We start from the raw sequence: 18,713 nt of genomic DNA on the forward strand, positions 1-18,713 counted from the left end.
CATGCCATGGCAAAAAAAAAAAAAAAAATCAGCTTTTTTTTTAAATAGTATCTGAGTATTTCTGCACCTTTGTAAAAATGGTTTGTTTCAAAAAATGATCAAAGATCACAGTTATCTCTTTCCACCCACCCCCCAAATCCAGTTCAATCGCTAATTACAAGAGTTTGGGTTTGGTTTGCTGTTTTAATTTTTTTTCCTTGCTTGTTAGTTAGCTGTCTTTAACACAAAACAAATTCATCAGTGGACAATCTTATTAAAGATATTTTAGTTAGCATCTTCATTTAGGAGTTGACTTAATTCTGTTAACATATAAATACATTACCCATAGGTATTTAGAGTATATTATCTTTACTTAGATTAATTATTTCTGTTCTGTCCTTGAGACATTTCATGGAGATTTATGGGGTAGGGGAAGCCTGTTGAAAGTATCATTAACATTCATAACAACCATTGTTTGAACTGCTAAGATGAATGATAGCAAGAAATAGAAGGTCTCCATAGTCCTGGACTGCTGTTCTCACAGATAAGAGAAAATATGTGTTCGTTTTTCAGCTAATATATGAACTAGCATCAAAGGTGACAGCGTGTGGTAAACAATGGTAGCTGTTGACAGTAGGAAAGACTGATGTAAAGTGGTATTCCTCATTAAGAGTCATTGCTTATGTGAGAAGATTTCGATGTGTAGAGGAGTTTCAAATGTAAGGCTATGTCTAGACTGCAATTAAACCCATAGCTGGCCCGTGTTAGCTGACTCGGGTTTGTGGGGCTTGGGCTGAGGCTGTTTAATTGCAGTGTCTGCACGGCTGCACTGCATTTAAACAGGCCCTTAGCCTGAGAGCTGTGAGCCTGAGTCAGCTCACATGGGCAAGCTACAGGTTTTTTATTACAGTCTACACCAGGGGTCGGCAGCCTTTCAGAAGTGGTGTACCGAGTCTTCATTTATTCACTCTAATTTAAGGTTTCGCGTGCCAGTAATACATTTTAACGTTTTTTAGAAGGTCTCTTTCTATAAGTCTATAATCTATAACTAAACTATTGTTGTATGTAAAGTAAATAAGGTTTTTAAAATGTTTAAGAAGCTTCATTTAAAATTAAATTAAAATGCAGAGCCCCCCAGACCGGTGGCCAGGACCCAGGCAGTGTGAGTGCCACTGAAAATCAGCTAGCATGCCGCCTTTGGCACGCGTGCCATAGGTTGCCTACCCCTGGTCCACGCATACCCTAAAAGGCCAGGACCCCTGAAATCAAGGAATGCTTCAGTTTAAATATTCCCTGGGTTTCCCTTCTACACTTTAGTGTTTGTTGAACTCCATTAGAACTCGTAGTTCTGGAAGCTAAACTACCCAGAGATTTGCTGAGTTACCATCATTATTTTTTTCTCTTTGGTGATTTAACAGTTTTGGGAATTAGAAAGAGATGGGGTTTTTTGCAATGTTGTTTGCAGATGGCCCAAGGAAGAGATCACTGTAGACTACCCATTATATCCACAGCATCATGACATACTTTAAATTTTTTACCATTCTTTTTGGTTTTTGTTTCTCCCCTAGCCCCAGAAGTATTACAGCTCTGGGTCACTGTACTTTTTGACATTAATATTATCAGACCAAAGAGCCAGAAGTCCTAATATGTTGTCCTTCTGTGAATCAGACCATAAACTGATATTGCTACCAGGATGCATTATTTTATGAGTATCTCCAGTGCCATTTTTTTCTCTAAATATTGCTACAGCAGTGTTACAGGAAGTCATTCTTAGTATTCTTTTCTGCTTTCTACTGTTCGTTGGGTTACTTTTCTTCAGGTTCATCCATGGTTTACAGATTTAAAAACAATGAAGTGTCATCTCTGCAACATTCTAACACAGGAGGTGCTCACCAGGAGATGCTGTTGAAATCAAAGTACCTGATCCTTAGTCCTTTTGTAATCTAACACCCTGGGGGTTACTTGGGAGGGGGATTTAATTTCTCTAACCCATTAGCAGGAATAATCAAGTTTTTCCATTTTTGCTTATGTAGATTGGGGGAAACACAACCTAAACTCAAACCCAAGTCTAAGACATAATGTTGTTCCTGATTGAGAAACCTCAAATGGAAGGGCATCACAGGCTTTTAAGTCAGCAAAATCTTTCGTATAAGCATTTGCATGAGCTGGGGTAAAATGTGTGGAACTGGTTTTGAAGCATGTACTGGCAAGTATAGCAAATCCCTGCACATTTCTTATAAAGAGGTAAGGACAAAGAACCTCATAATTATTACTTAGAAATGGTAGCGCCCATTGCCAAGATTTTTAAAAGTGTGAAGCCTGGACATGACCACTACCACAATCTGCCTTATAAATAAACAATAATAATATTGTATATATTAAAGTCCTCTAATCTCAGCCTTTATTAAGAAAGAAATAGGGGGTTGCTAGATTTGAGTGTCTGCTTCAAAACTAGAAAAGTAAGTGCTTGGTTAAATAACAAACCAAAAAACATTTCTAGACAACTTCCAAGCACACAGGAGGCGGCCACAAAGACTACAGTGTAGAGGTAGTGGCTCTGGTACGCTTTGCCAAAAGGAGCAGTAAAATCCAGTCAAGCCTTGCCACCAGTTTGTACAAACAGAATCTCATGGGAACATGTCTTTATCTTGGTTACAGATGGCTCGTAGCCGCCTCCTCTCCTTTGTTTCAATATTTTTTTAAAGCACCTGTCGCATCATTCAGTATGCTATCCATTACTGTTGCCAGTTGTTTAGCTGTATCACCTCACTTGGAGAGTGTTGAGAGGAGGACAGCGAAGGGGAAAAAGGAGTTACCAGTGTTGTCTAAGATGAATTCTTGTCTACATCATTATAAGTTGAGCTGATTTTCTACATGGAGGTGATTGTGGTTGTTTTTTGGCTTTTTATCTGTCAGTATAGTATTATAGTAAATCTCTTGGAGCAATCGCCTCATTGAAGTAAAGCCTTGTTCAGGGTGGATTTGATTTATTTAAATCGTGATTTAAATCACTAGTCAGGAAGACTCAATGTAATCATGGTTTTCTACATAAAAATGCATTCGTGTTGGTTGTTATAACCTTAATACATATTCTTCACAACTCAGAGATACATGTAGGTTTCATTTTTAGAAGGTACACACTATACATTTTTAAACAGTGATTTATTTTGAAAACTTTTCAGATGAGTTTTACAGCTATATCAGAAAATGAATGATTGTTTGGTTGTTTCATTTACCAAAGATAATTGAAGCAGATATTTATGAAGTCATTGGGAGGTGAACTATCTCCAATTAAACAGGTTAATCATTAATATTTGGAGGATTTTCTTGCCATGCTGTATTAGGAGGAGAACATCACCAGACAGACATTTAAATTATTTTATTTAACTAAAACAACAATGTTAAGTATTCTGGATTTTTTTCTTCAACAGCAAACATAAAATATTTTAACAAAACAAGCATGTGTCCCTCCTGTCTCACATTTATTTCCAGACTACTTCTCCTTGTCCAGATCTATTCCACCCCCAACAATCTTCTATTCATTGAACTTATTGAAACTTTGCACTTTTAGAGAGAGGTAAGTGATTGACTCTGTGTACACAAATTTGCAGAGGGACAATAGAGTTGAGATCTGTTATTTCTCATCTCTATATATTTATTTATTTTAAAACATTTTTGCTGTTAACAAGCATGTTACCTCTAGAGGTACAAATCCACAGTTTGAGAACTGCAAAACTAAGCATCTCTGATAGTATCTTCTAAACCAGGGATCGGCAACCTTTGGCACGCAGCCCGTCAGGGAAATCGCTGGCGGACCGGGCCGGTTTGTTTACCTGCAGCGTCCGCAGGTTAGGCCGATAGCAGCTCCCACTGACCATGGTTTGCCGTTCCAGAGCAATGGGGGTTGCAGGAAGCAGCGGCCAGCACATCCCTCGGCCCGCGCTGTTTCCCGCAGCACCCATTGGCCTGGAACGGCAAACTGCGGCCAGTGGTGGGGGCTTTAGATAGGTGTTTTTTTTCCCCCCCTCAAAAAGCATTTTAATAAAAAAAAAAATCCTATTTAAATTTAAAAAATTCAATTTTTAATTTTTTCTTTAAAAGATCATTGATTTTTATCTATCCTGGCCTTGTTTTAATTAAGGGAATCGGGCTACCAGCTGTTAATTACAATTTTGTTTCTTTGTAGTAGCTTGCTCACATTGTGTTACACTTTATATGTATGTATGTGTGTGTATATATGCACACAAACAGAAATCATGTAAGAAAGACCTAGTGATCTCCATTTGGGCTAGAAACTTCAAATAACTTGCCCCTTTTTGTTCCAAGTGCAAGGCTTACTTCTTCGACCTTGCCTTCACTAATATCAACACATAGCACAGTGTACATTTTAATTTATAACAAAAATAAGACAACAAAACTCTACACTGCACACACAATTTTCCCTCTGGGGAAACGATGACAGAGAGAGAACAAACCACACATGACAAGTGTTAGTTGCATTACTGGAAGGGTCTCAGATACCACCATGATGAGGGCAGTAGAAGAACCTTTATAGAATGGTTTAATTTTCTATCCCATTGTTAAAAGCATCCTTTATCTAGTGGCTCTTTAAAGGGACTGATTTGGTGCATTTTGCCACTTACACCTTTGACACTTGATATTTATGCAAAGGGAACAAAACCTTTCATTTAACCAAGTAAATGAATGATTCACAAATATTTTTTTCTATGCCTTCCCTGCAGGATTTCTGAACTTTGATTTATTTTTTTCTCACTTTCTCCCCATTCCTTCTACCACCTGGTGAGCTGCTTCCCAGCAGCCATTTGCTGCTAGATTGCTAGGCTCACTAACGAGGAATGTTTCTAAATGACTATCTTCTGGCACTTAGCCTCCATCAGCATGAGACTGCTTCGAGTCCCAATGGGTGGGTGGTAAAATGATCTCTTCTAAAGAGCTTCTTGATTATTTCTGTAGTGATTTTGCAATTATCTGTAAAAGGTGGTCTTTGAGGCTTTTACCTATATGAATTTTTTACTATGCCCAAGTTACTTTGGCTCAGGTCCTGCCCAGTGTTAGGGCAGCTTTGCATCCATCTGCCAGCACAAAGTTGTCTTAAAGCCAGTGTAAGAGACTACTGTAGGATTCCTCCTAAATAGCAGGAAATCTCAAATAGCATGGAGCTACTGTAACAGCTCCCCCCCACCATTCCTCCCACCGCCTGGTACATATGTATGAACAGAGAGAGAGCAGGTCTCTTATACTCTGTCAGTTTCTGGCTGTGAGAATGGCCACTTGGTCCATTGGCTCCTGACACAAATTTATCCTGAGGACTGGACTGCTGCCAGCATTGCCCCAATATTAGTTGAGACATCCTGTGATGTGCTAAGCACTCCTCAGCCACAGCCCAGAATTTAGGCATTCATGATACCGCAGTGATGAGGGCCACATAAGAACTAGACTAGAATAGAGTGTGTAGTGGTTTTCTCAGTGTTAACACTTGGTTTTAAAAACTTGGAAACCAGAGCTGAAATTGTGGCTCCGTGGAAGTCAATGGGAGTTTTACCATCGACTTCAGTGGGGCCAAGATTTCACTCCAGGTGTCAAAAGATTAAAGCCAACATTTCAAACTTGGCTACTTAAAATTAGGCTCTTGTGGTCTGCTTTTCCGAGGTTTTTAGTGTACTGGCAATTCCCATTAAAGTCACTGGGAGCTGTCTGTGCTCAGCACCACTGAAAATCAAGTCACTTTTATTTAAACATCCAAGTATAGATTTGGGTCCCTAGCTTATAGCCACCATGGTGTGAAAATTTTCTTCAAGTGTTCAATTTCTATAACTGTATTCCTCCAAATATATTTGTGTGGGTTTTTTAAAAACGGTGCAGACTTTATTAAAGGTACTGTTGGTGCCCGATCATGGTAATTTGGGATATATTATTATACCACAAATTTCAAACTGTACACCTCTGTGGTCTTCAGACAGCGAGTTATTTTAAACCCAATCAAGGGTCTCCATTTCATAGTTAAGCAGGGAAAGGTTTTGTGTCAGGTTGGGCACTTGAAATTAAATTTAAAAAATGAATTTAAAAGAAATAAATAGGGCCTATTCTTCAGATTGCTAGTGCATTAATTTTAGGACCCAGTAATCTGTAATCTTTACTATAAAAACTCTCTAACTTTTTTATAACATCTTGAAATCTAATCCTTTATTTTCAACTTTTTTTTTTTTTTTAATTTCAGTTACTACACCTTCCCATTTTTCCCTTGACAATTTTTGTGGGTTTAAAATCAGATTTTCCTATTTTTAAAAAAATCTTCTCCATTCATGCTGTGTGTGAGAGACCTACACACACAGAAGGAGAAACTGGCTAACTGAGTGATTAAACAGGGGAAACAGTGAAGAGAACTATTCATAAACTGCTGTCACATGAAAGAAACAAACATGTCACAACAAGGAAAAACCTGAAAATAAGGTGATTTTTCTATCCGATTGTAAGGTGATTTTTCTTCCGCCTGCCCCTTAGTTCACTTTAAATTTTAGTAATTTTAGGTATTATAATAGTATTGAGAGGATGGGGGGAAAGTCAGACAGAAGTATGACTTTTAAATTGATGGTGTCCCTTGAGGTGCATGAACTGGAACAGATTTTATAATTACTCACATGAGAATTGTTTTGGTGATTTGGGGAGGTTTTTTGGTTCGATGTGTCTATCTCAACTTCGGCATCAATTTTTTTTTTTTTTTTGTGAGTGACGGAAAATTGTTGTCTACATTCATTCTATCCGGAGTCCTTTTCATGCCACACCAAAAGCTAAAGTACGTAAGCAAAGTCTATACTCTTGCACGGTTCTGGAGGAATGGAGCAAAGGACACTACTTGTCACCTTAGAGGTTGAGTTGGATAACCATAGACGCTTTCCTTTTCAAGGGCTATCTGTTTCATATATAACTGAATGGCAGGTCTCCTATGCTCTAAGTGAATCTTAACCAAAAGAAATAAGGGCTTTCTACCTATTCCCCATATATAAAAAGCTTTCAAAATAACAACAATAAAAGAACAAAGACCTGTACAAGAAGTAGGGGGTAGGAGGCAGTGTCCCGGGAGCCCCGTGTGGTGGTGTACCTCCGTCCCTAGAGTGCCTTAAGAAAACAGAACTTATGTAGCGCTGAAATGCTTCCTGGAACAGGTGGGGTTTTGGTGGCAAAGGTGTGCTCTAGACGTGCATTATTTAGAGGAGCCTTCAAAGCCTAAGGGACAGCGTAAGAAAAGGTACAAAGTGATGCGTGAATAATGGGAGTTCTAGAGAAGCCAGGGTGGAGAGTGAAAAAATTATCAAAAAACCACTTAGCCAAGTTGCCTTCTTTGTTGAGGATGATGACTATGCAAGATTTAAAGTTTTAAAACAAAGCCATCTCTGGAATGCAAGTTTCTGTAACGCTTGGATGACTCAGAAATGGTGCAGAAGACTTTCTTAAAATATTTGTTTGATTTGAAGTCTTTTGTGCTTATTTCTTATGCTTTTCTTAAGTGTTAGGGGTCCTGATTCTCATGTACACTAAAACCGCTTTGCACTGCTCCAACTGCATAAAGGGTCCTTAAGCTCAGCAGAAGATACATTTACAACCACTCCAAGGCTTCTTTAAACTGCCAGAGCAGCACAAAGTGTTGTATATAATAAGAGTACTTTCTCAACTCTATAGCACCGTTTGCTGCAGGGCTATAATTTTGAGAATGGTTGTTTTTAGTCTTACCTCCACCCCATAAATTAGTCATATGTAAGTTTATCTCATAATGTAAGGAGATTTGATTGAAGCCTTGTCAATGTTTTCTTCAAAAGTTTTTTATTTATTTGCCTTTTTGGTATACTATAGCTGCAACAGACGTGCACTCTATTATTAACCATTGCTAATAAATATACTTTAATAATACACTGTAACTAGCACAAATGGATCTCTCCTAGCTCTGATCAAACAGAAACCAGTAGTACCCTTTTATAAACATTCTCCAGTAAAAGCTGTCAGAGTCTAAAATTAGACGTGAAATACCATCGCTAGACATTCTTCCCTCTGTAGGGCTTGCCCTTTCCAGTTTACCTTAATCTCTCAGATAGAAGCACTTCCCATTATTGGTCCTATGAATAAACTGATAGACAGTTACTTCAGAGGTAGCACCAAATTTAAGGTGAGATTGAATCAGTTGAAAATAGTCTATTTGAAGAAGCGTAAATAGCTTCACATATCTCAGTGTCTCCTGAATTGATTCCTCACTTCCTGTTTGTTCATCCTGGGGGGAGGGACAGGGGAGTAATCATTATTTCAACAAAGATAGTTGGAGTGAAACACTTTTAAATTCTGAACAGCAGTGTCACCTTGACGTGCTGTTTTTCTTTGTTGTCTTTTCATTTAAAGGAGTGTTTAATCTTCACTGGTGATAATGATAAAAAAAAAACCTCTTAAACCAGTCTTCAGACAGTTGTTAGAAAAGCTCAAGTTTAGAATGGGGGAAGGGAAATTACTGGCAGCTTGTAGTCAAGGGAAAGTAACTGATCTACCAACAGCAGTCACTTGGTGGAAAGATTTGGAGGGCCAGATCCTCAGCTGGTAGAAATTGGTGTAGCTCCACTGGAGTCAATCGATAAAGTTTTTAGGAAGTGTTTTCCCTGAACCTCTCGGTACTGGTCTCTGCCCAAGCGATTTTATCTCCACTGAAATACTTTAACTCCTAGAAGTTTTTAAAATAAGCATTTTAACAAAACAAAATAAAAAACTACACCCACCCCAAACGAACAAAAAAAACCCAAAAACCCTTTTGATAGCTTTATAACTTTTTAGTGATTGCTGTTGCATGTTTCATGGGTGACGCCAGTGGTCATGCCAATAGCTAGAAACCGTTTTAAGGTGGGCAAAAATGATGTAAAGCTTTGTCCCTAAATTTCACAAAATGATATATGATATAAACTGGAATAGTAAATTAAAGAAAACTTTTGTAAACTTCCCAGAGGTAAGTTCCCGGAGGTATGCTGTCTTTGTTTTTCATTTGTGAAATTACTTGTATTTGCTTAGCCCCTCAGGAAACAAAAATTGGTGGGGTTTTTTTAAGTGAGATGCCATGAAGGCTTTGTATTTCACTTTACAGCTAGTGCTCATGATAAAGATACTTACTAAATACCATGTGTTGGAAAGGATCATATTTCTGTTGGGGCTCATTGGATAGCTGTAAAAATAACTCCTGTTTAGTGTTCAGTGTGGTGTCATAAACATGAGGGTGTCTCACTTTCCTTTGAAAACAGGCAGCCGTGTAACAAATGTCATTCTGCTTTTGTTTCTTTTTAGTTTTAATTAGAATAGAAGCTGTAAATAATGATGCTAAAAAGCTCAGCCATGAAGAATAACTTCTTCAGTTAAATTGTCATTAACTGAAAAGTTTAGGACAAGCAGTTGCTAACTGGTGATGCCCTCATAAGAAGGTTTTTTAATCCAAATCTCTTTAAATATTAGAAATGTGGATTAATTACAAGCATCATCGTGAATAAAATGGAAATTAAAATCCTTTTAAAAACACTGCGTGCTTGTTAGAACAAACCTGACTGCATTCCTGGTGCTTTAAATCTTCTATTTATCCATAGAACAAATACAGCATAGGTAGAAACAGTGCAAACTACCACACCAACATGCCTCAAATCTAATCTAGTGGGGCACTTCTGGGAGCTAAAATACACCAAAATAATTGGTTTTAGTTCACACTTTTTGTTGTTTTGGTGCAAGTCTTTGTGTGGATGCTCTTGTTTCGGATTAAGAATGTCTTATATCAATTTGGCTTAATTTGGTTTTTATTTAAATCCAAAATAGGACAGGCTTAATGCTAAGTAAGATTGTCCACAGGCAGACTTGCACTGAAATAACAAAAGGTGTTACACTAAAATAACATAGTTGGGTTTTAATTATGTTAGTGTGTAGACAACCACAGAAGTGAGAGAGAGAGTGCATGGAGTTCAGCTTTCAGATTCATACCATCCTTTGGCAGTCTCAGAAAGGTAGTTTTTGTGATATGGACACTTGTCTGCTTGGGAGCAGACATCCTTAGACTCAGTTCATAAAGATCAGTGATTTTCAGCTTGTATGTCAGAGCTGTTATGAGTGGTCTGCAGAGAGCCAGCTGGTTCTCTGTATTGGTTCTCCTTGTTTCCAGATGCTAAATTTCGTTAAAAGACAGCTGAAATACATTAAATACTTACCTGATATTACTTTTACAAGTCAGCAATGTATGTAGTTGCCACTATAATATGCAATCAGAAATGGAAGGGGAGACAGTCTATGCAATTGAAAGGGAAGTGGTCCTCAAGAAAATCTGTTAAGATTTGGTACATACTGTGAAAAACTGAGAATCCCTGATATAGTCTACTGAGCAGCAATTGGATGGTAGCAACATTTGATCTCTACCAGGCTGAGACTTGATTTGAAGCTGCCACCAAAAGCTTAAGAGGTTCTATCTCCCATTACCAATGTCCTGGCTCATCCAACTTCTCATGATCATTTTTTCCAATAAGTTTAACCTGATTTTTTTTTTGGTCAGAAAATTCCAAAGTCAGGGATGGCACTCAATGGTCAGCTTCTACCCTGGTGGGGAGTACAATAGCCAAGGCTGCCAAATGTGACACATTTTGCATGACATTCCCAGATTTGGTTGCCCTGTCATGCATTCCCACATCTCAGCAGAATGCCCGTGTATGTGGCTGAGCTGTGGGAAGGCAGCAAGCGTTTGCCAGCGGTTCTGCCTTTCTGCTACATCACATGGGGCAGATCCTTGAGTTTCCCTCATGCTGTTCCCCATACTGGAATACAGCAGGGAAGGAGCAGATGGGAGGAGCAGTCTGCTGCAGTAGTTGAGAGCAGATGCAGCAGCAGAGGCCACACAGCTAGTGAGGGTAGAAGATGAGTGCTCAAGACTGGCCCCCAATGCCCACTCCAGAATGCCATGTCAACTCCCCCAACTCCTTAGACAACCCCACCTACTTCCCATACAGCACCCCAGCATATTAGCCCCCCACCCACCCCAGCAATCTCAGAAGCCTTCAGACAGAGCCCAGAAACACCAGCACACCAACACCACAGCTGCAGCTATACCTGCCAAGTGTTCTGCAGCTCCATGCCCTACCCATGGCCAATGCTTGGGGGCAGGTGTGTTCTTCATAAGTTGAAATTTATGGTTGTATGCCCTTCAGCTCATTAAGTGATTTTCATAAAATGTCACATGTGGAGCTGCACAGAACTTGTCAGTTATGAATAGAACAAAGTTATAGTGGAGGGCTTGATCTTATTCCTTAGTCTGTGGAGACAGTTGACATCTGAAAGGTAAGGAAGCCAAACTGATACAAAGGTATGCTCGAAGCCAGTTTGCAGGAGCTGGGAAAGCTCATAATGTATATGATACACAGCAGCTTAGAACCTTTGAATCCCTAAACTAGGGGAGCTGGAGGGAAGGAATTGGTACAATTTATTACTAGAGACCCATGAAATTCTTTTTACTTTTTTTTTTTTTATAATTTTGCATTTTATTTCTTGTGAATTTCTTGTTATATCATTTTTTCCAAACTCCCCCTCCCCACACCGGCGGGTCGGGGCCTGCCCCCCAGGATGGGAGGGGGCAGGTCCTGAGCGGCACTGCAATCCCATGTGTCAGGTCACAATGCCACTTGTTCAAATTTGGCACGGCCACCCTCCCATCATCATGACAGAGGGGTGGCTAGGCCAGACCTGAGCAGCACTGTAATCCCATGCACAAAGTTGCAATGCCCAGAGCAGGGATCCAGGACCAGCCTGGAGGGGCAGGAGCTGCTGCAGAGTGAGGTTTTTCATCATATGTTGTTTTAATCATTGTTTTTTGTTTTATTTTATATTATTTCACATTTGCAAAAAAACACAGGGCTCTGCTTGCCACTAACAACATAAAATGAGCTACGCTATTTGGTGGATTTCAGAATAGTGTGCAACCATATGTTATGTGCTGTAATACTCATTCACACTGAAGTGAGTGGCTTAATACAAAGCCACTGCCTTGGAATTTCTGTGCTCTTATGAATTGAATCAGCACCATCAGTTTAAGGATGAGATACCCCCAACTTTTCCCCCAGATTTAGCAGGATCATGGTAGCCACAAAATCCTTGTCCAAAACTCCAACACAATGGTACTTTAGCCTGTTTGCAGCTTGGGGGAAGATTCGGACCTGACAGTCAATGATAGCAGCGAAATGCCCCATCTCCTGAATTTCCCTCCAGGATTTTTCTGCCTCCACAACAGCTGGCGGCTTAGCGAGGCCTCCCTGCTGCAGAGCTTTACTGAGGGAAATTCCAAACAATTTCCAATTTCTGACTAACAGCTCGGCTTTGTAATGTGTTGATCTGATCCGCAGCTCTGTCCCAGGGCTGCATTGATTTTAGGGGTGATTGTCCCCTCAGCTGTGCTTCCCCTTTTGAGGTATTTGCAGCAGCTGGTGCCCCTGCAGGCTTAAGGGAGAGAGTTAGGCTGAGAAAACCCAGGGGGCAAAAGGAAGGGTCTGTGTCTCCTGCTTCAAGCCTTTATTGAGTGTCTTGTTGGAGAGCTTGGCTGGCTCTGTGAGCAGAATACGGTTCCACCCAACTGCGCAGTTCAGACGGGATTGACTCAGCTCCTCTTTCTCCCACTCTCACTCCCTCCCACCCTCCCAGGAATAAAATAAGCCAGACAGGATTGGATAAACTGACTCTGGGCACCTGGCTTCAGTCCTGGACCCAGTGTAGTCCCAGGAGCTTTCGTAGCCCTGGTCTACACTACAAACTTTGTTGGTATAACTACATCACTGAGGGATGTGGAAAATCTGACCTAACCATCAGCATAAACAGTGCTATGTCAAAGGAGGGCCTCTCCCGTCAACAAAGCTACCACCTCTTGGGGAGGTGGAGTGCCAATGGGACAAGTTCCCGTCAGCACAGGTAGTGTCTTCACTAAGTGCTCCAGCGGTGCTGCTGCACTACTGTAAGTGTAGATAAGTCCTTTGGAGATGAGGCTTTCATTTCTGGATGTAGATTGCTATTTCTATTTTTATATTTTTGCCAGATGTCTTGTCCTTGGTTTCAGTGCATTATTCATTCATCTTAAGAATTCTTCATGGTTTGTCTTCTGTATTAAAATTTTGTGAGCTTGTAACATCCACGATTATTTAATATCCTCCTGTTCTTTCTTACTCCACTGAATAGCATAAGCCATTTTTCAGTCCATTAGCCTTACTTAGTCAAATTACTTTAGATTTGTTTTGTTCCTCTATGCTGTATTTTCTTCTGCGTTCTTTCCCACCAGGCTATACAGCATCATCCTATTATTCATAGTTAGGTATGTACAGTGCAAAGCAAACAATGGGTTGCATGCTGGCCATTTTGTCACTTCCCACCTATTTCACCACTTCAGCCCTTTCACCCACCACAATCTTGACATTTGTGCTTCTTTAATAATACTCTCTGGTTTGTATTCCCAAACCAATTTGAATTTGTTATAATAGGAAACTATTAATTTTTTTTTAACCTTGCAAATCAGCCAGTTCTAAGGTCAAGTGTAAATGCTTTTTCTGAAATCCGGATGTGTGTGTGTGTGTCCCTTACTAGATTATACATTTTAAAAATGTTCAGTAGTCTCTTTCCATCTCAGTGATTTCATTACTGTAAAAGTGTTTAGAGTTAGACCTAAACTGTTAGACCAGTCAAAGATCACTCTGTTGCCTAAAATATGATGTGTGAAAGTGACTCTTCTTCTGATTGGTGAAAAATGCTATTAATACAAATGTAATAATGCTGTTGTGGCTAATGATGGAACAGCCGTGGGCCAACCCAAGAATATCCACAATAAAAATAAATAAAACATGATGTTTTTCAAACATAAATATTCCTAGATATGTTACCATGGATTTTTAAAATGCTGCAGTCTGCCGCTCATAGTTAAAATTGTGCTTTTAGGTCCCAAACTCCAGTTGTCTTCAGTAATCTAGGATCAATCCCATACAGGGGCTACATTTTTATTTTATTTTATTTTATGATCCCTGTTTAAATACTCATATGGTGTCACGAAATCTCCAGTTATCTAGTACTAACCTAGTCCTTAGTGGGCTATCACTAAATTTTTACCATAAGCTTATCAGTTTCTCCTGTTGCTAGTGCAGCAACAGTATCTGGAATTTTGAGATGTAATTCTTAAAAGAATTATTTGTCAGCTTCTGTCATAACTATAAAGGGAAGGGTAACAGCCCTCCTGTGTACAGTACTATAAAATCCCTCCTGGCCAGAGACTCCAAAATCCTTTTACCTGTAAAGGGTTAAGAAGCTCAGGTAACCTGGCTGACATCTGACCCAAAGGACCAATAAGGGGACAAGATACTTTCAAATCTTGGTGGGGGGAAGGCTTTTGTTTGTACTCTTTGTTTTTGGGGGTTGTTCGCTCTTGGGACTAAGAGGGACCAGACATCAATCTAGGCTCTCCACATCTTTCTGAACAAGTCTCTCATATTTCAGACTTGTAAGTAAAGAGCCAGGCAAGGCGTGTTAGTTTACCTTTGTTTTCTCAACTTGTAAATGTACCTTTTACTAGGGTGTTTACCTCTGTTTGCTGTAACTTTGAACCTAAGGCTAGAGGGGGGGTCCTCTGGGCTCTTTAAGTTTGATTACCCTGTAAAGTTATTTTCCATCCTGATTTTACAGAGATGATTTTTACCTTTTTCTTTAATTAAAAGCCTTCTTTTTAAGAACCTGATTGATTTTTCCTTGTTTTTAGATCCAAGGGGGTTGGATCTTGATCCACCAGGACTTGGTGGAAGGGAGGAGGGGGGATGGTTAATTTCTCCTTGTTTTAAGATCCAAGGGGTTTGGATCTGTATTCACCAGGGAATTGGTGAAGAGTCTCTCAAGGCTACCCAGGGAAGGGAATTAGCATCAAGAGTGGTGGCAGCGGACCAGATCTAAGCTGGTAGTTAAGCTTAGAAGTTTTCATGCAGGCCCCCACATCTGTACCCTAAAGTTCAGAGTGGGGAAGCAGCCTTGACAGCTTCTGATAGCTCTAATTGCCTACTCAATCTTTTGGGGAGCTGCTGAAGCATTAAATTCATTGAAACCATTGACACTGGTCAACATTATTTGTCACAAGCTTCCTTCTCCTACCTCTGTTACCCTGCTTTCTTTCTTGTGTCAATGTCTAGTTCTAGTATTTTAAAAATATATATTTTATCTTAATTTGTAATTTCTTTCTTATGACTGTCTTTCCTGTTTGTCTCTGTAGCTTATTATATTCCTTTCATAAAGTTTTCAATGACCATTAGTCATTTGAGTAAGTACTATTCAGGGTGAGTAAAGGTAGCAGAATCATACTCTTAATAAGGTGTTTGGTCTTATTTTGATACATATTTTTTAAAACTGTCAGTCAGGTCAGGGGCAAACCATTTCACACACCTTGTGGATGATGATAGCAATGGCTATTTTTGCAGTAACAAACTATTAAATTACGGGGGAAAGGCTACAGTTCGACAGTTCCCAGACTTCTAGCCGTATAAAATAAAAGCATAGAAATAACTACTTGTGAGTTTTCATAGTTCCCAGCACTAACAGTACTTCAAACATCTTTCCTCTGTGTTATCCTAGGTTTTCTACCCCAGCAAAGATGGTACCAAGATCCCAATGTTTATTGTCCACAAGAAGGGAATTAAATTGGATGGATCTCATCCTGCTTTCTTGTATGGCTATGGGGGTTTCAACATATCTCTTACTCCAAGCTACAGGTAAGCAGGACATTTTTGACAGCTACTGTTCCAGCACCTTCCTCTAAAGTATCTGGTGCTGGCCACCCTTAAAGACATTTCTGGGATAGATGGACTTTGGGTCTGATTCAGTATGGCAATTCTATGTTTTCTTTTGTGCCTTTGTAAACAGAACAAATTAGCTCATCATCGGGGTGGAGGGGGAGAATTACAGGATGTGTCCAGTCTGTGTTTTCCTTAAAAACATTTGCAGCTCTTCACTTCCTTTAAACTAATGATGTACCAGCTACTGAAAAAGCTTTTCCCAGTGCTAAGTCCATACGTGGATGCACATGGTCCCAGAAGCTTGCCAATGGGAACTTTCCTTCTCATTCAAAAAAATAAAATATGATCACTGTAACATAATAAAAGTACAAACTAGCTTTTTAATAAAATATGACAAGATCTTCTCTGTGTACGAAGGCAAGAACTGCCAGCACAAGCTACCGGTACAAATTCTCCTTCACTAATACTGTCTATAGCTTCCTTAAACAATTCTGGTACACTATTTTTGGCTGAGAGATTAGCTAATTTCTGAAATCTTTAAAAACATGCAGGAAATGCAGTTCACTTGAATCTGTTATAAATGAATTAATATTAATATAATAAAGAAAATCTCAACCTAGCATGAACTGTCTTATTTTAAAAAAGAGAGAGCAAGAGGCCCAGCTAGGAACCCAATATTATTAAACATACCTCGCAATCCTCAATGTATTTATTCTTGCCACACCCCTATGAGACAGGGAAGTGCTATTATTCCCATTTTGCAGAGGGAGACAAGTGACTTGCTCAAGAGCACACTTGAAGTCTGTGGCAGAACAGGGAGTCAAACCCCAAATCTCCTGTGTCCCAGGCTAGCACCCTAACCATTGGAGTATGGACTCACTTCCTCAGTGGTTTCCTCATTGCACTCAATGGGATTGCTTATGGGCTTAAAATAAAGTATGTGTTTAAGCACTTTGCTGAACTGGGACCTTAGAACATATCTTTTCTGCTCAGTAATACAAATATCAACGTATGTAGAACAGAGAATAAAAGGGAGTGTGTAGGAGGGTTTCTTTTCAAGCAAATCAATGCATCAAAGATCAAAAATGGTAAGTTTAAAACAGGACTTCCAGTCCATTCTATAGTTCATGAGCCACAAACAGCAGCCTGCTTGACCCATTAATAATCTTTTAAAAGGGAAGCAATGTTTACTTCACCAGCAAGTGAACTCTTATTGTAGGCTTGCCAAGATATGACACTGGGATTATTTTACAGCTTTCATTACAAAGCAAATCCTGCTAGACACAATTTCTTAATAAAAAAAAAATGGCAAGTACAGGATAAAGGAAGATTCTTCAGACAGTAGGTTTGCATCTTGTCACAAAAATAATCTATTATTAAACTGTCCTGTTAAGTTTACATGCAATATTAAGAGCTACAGCAGTTTGCTACGTGCTATAATTCTTGCATTAAAGTTGGCAAATCTCATGAAATCCTTTGCAGACCTCATTCTTTCATGGTTATTGTGACTATATATTTTCAGATAGCATTTATAATTTTCTGGTCCTTCATATCAAATACATTGTATAACAATGGACCATACTCTTATGATGTATCATGAAATTATCTGAATGCTCTTTTCAGCTGTCTTCCAGAAACTACATTTTTAATTTCCTGTGGTTTGTGTAAAACAGAATTACATACACTAAATAGTTTTTTAAAAAATATTTATGTAAAGAAGGTTCAACCAGTGATGTGTTAGTTCCTAGTAGGATGTGATGCACTGTAATATATTGGGGAAGGTGGGGTTGGGAGATAAAAAAACAAATGCTGGATATATTTGATTTAGAGTCTCGCAAAGTACAGTAAGCATGCCTGCCTAATGCTCTAGGCATTTTTGACAATCTTTTAAGAATACACTAATTAAATAGACCCATCAATTCCCCCAGATCATATAAAATACCCAGTGACAATGTTAATATAATAGAAATTAACTAACCCACACACAGTCCCACACTAGAACCTTACATCACTACTTACCAACCCTTCCCAATACCTAACTCCTCATGGTCAAAGGAGGAAAGGAGTGACCTTATAGTGCACCCTGAAAACTAAAAAAATCTGGCTGTTACAGAGTTGGGGAGGAAGTGAATTCCAAAGGCCATGGAGAATGCCAGTCATTCACTTTGTCAGACTGATGGAGGAGATTCAGCTTAGGTGCCTCTGCTGACCACAACTGTGGCCACACATCAAGCAGAGAAAACAGTTTTAGGTTCCAAGCCATTTACAGGTTGTATACAGAGAGAGAATTATTGATAGATGATGGAGATGAATAGGTCATTGTGTTAGGTGAGTATCACCCTGAAAATATCTCCTCCCTCCTCCATTAAAAATATATCACTGACTTCAGCTTGTGATGCAGTGTGTGTTTCCTATAGAGTAAATTGATAAACATATCATATTGCTTTTAATTATTCACAGAGAATCCAATTCACAAGACCTCACAAGATTATTTATTATTTACATTGGGGTAGTGCTTAAGAACATCAATCAAGGACCAGAGGCCTGTTATAGTAGGGGTTGTCCAGACAATAACAAAGGAGGGTTTACAGTCCGTATGTCAGGACACGACAGGTGGATGAGACAGACAAACAGGCTGAGTTGAGAGAGTGAAATTACATGACAACGATATAACAGTAAAACAAAACTCAACTCATTTGCACACAATAGGTTGGAGATTGTAGTACTACATAGCCCTTGCCTAAGATATATATGGAAATAAAACTAAATTTAATGAAAATTTCATCATAGTTTTCAGCTTTTTTTATTATTTCTGGTCTCCACTGAATAATCTAGAAACAGAAGGGTTTTATTTTTTGTTAAGATAAATACTCAAGATTTTTATTTGATCTCAGTGCTCCTGTAACTTATCACAAATCCAAG

The 18,713-nt window shown here is 39.1% G+C and overlaps 1 protein-coding gene across 1 annotated transcript in view; it reads left to right on the top strand.

The window, feature by feature from the left end:
* PREP (prolyl endopeptidase) overlaps positions 1 to 18,713 on the top strand; it is a 162,269-nt gene that overhangs the window by 127,289 nt on the left and 16,267 nt on the right. Inside the window, exon 11 of the mRNA XM_026653937.1 lies at positions 15,631 to 15,767. Within this exon, the coding sequence (XP_026509722.1) occupies positions 15,631 to 15,767 (137 nt within the window). The remainder of the gene's footprint in view (positions 1 to 15,630; positions 15,768 to 18,713) is intronic.

The sequence above is a fragment of the Terrapene carolina genome, unplaced genomic scaffold (genome assembly GCF_002925995.2).
Source record: "Terrapene carolina triunguis isolate 2854851 unplaced genomic scaffold, T_m_triunguis-2.0 Scaffold42, whole genome shotgun sequence".
In the NCBI taxonomy this organism is placed as follows: domain Eukaryota; kingdom Metazoa; phylum Chordata; order Testudines; family Emydidae; genus Terrapene; species Terrapene triunguis.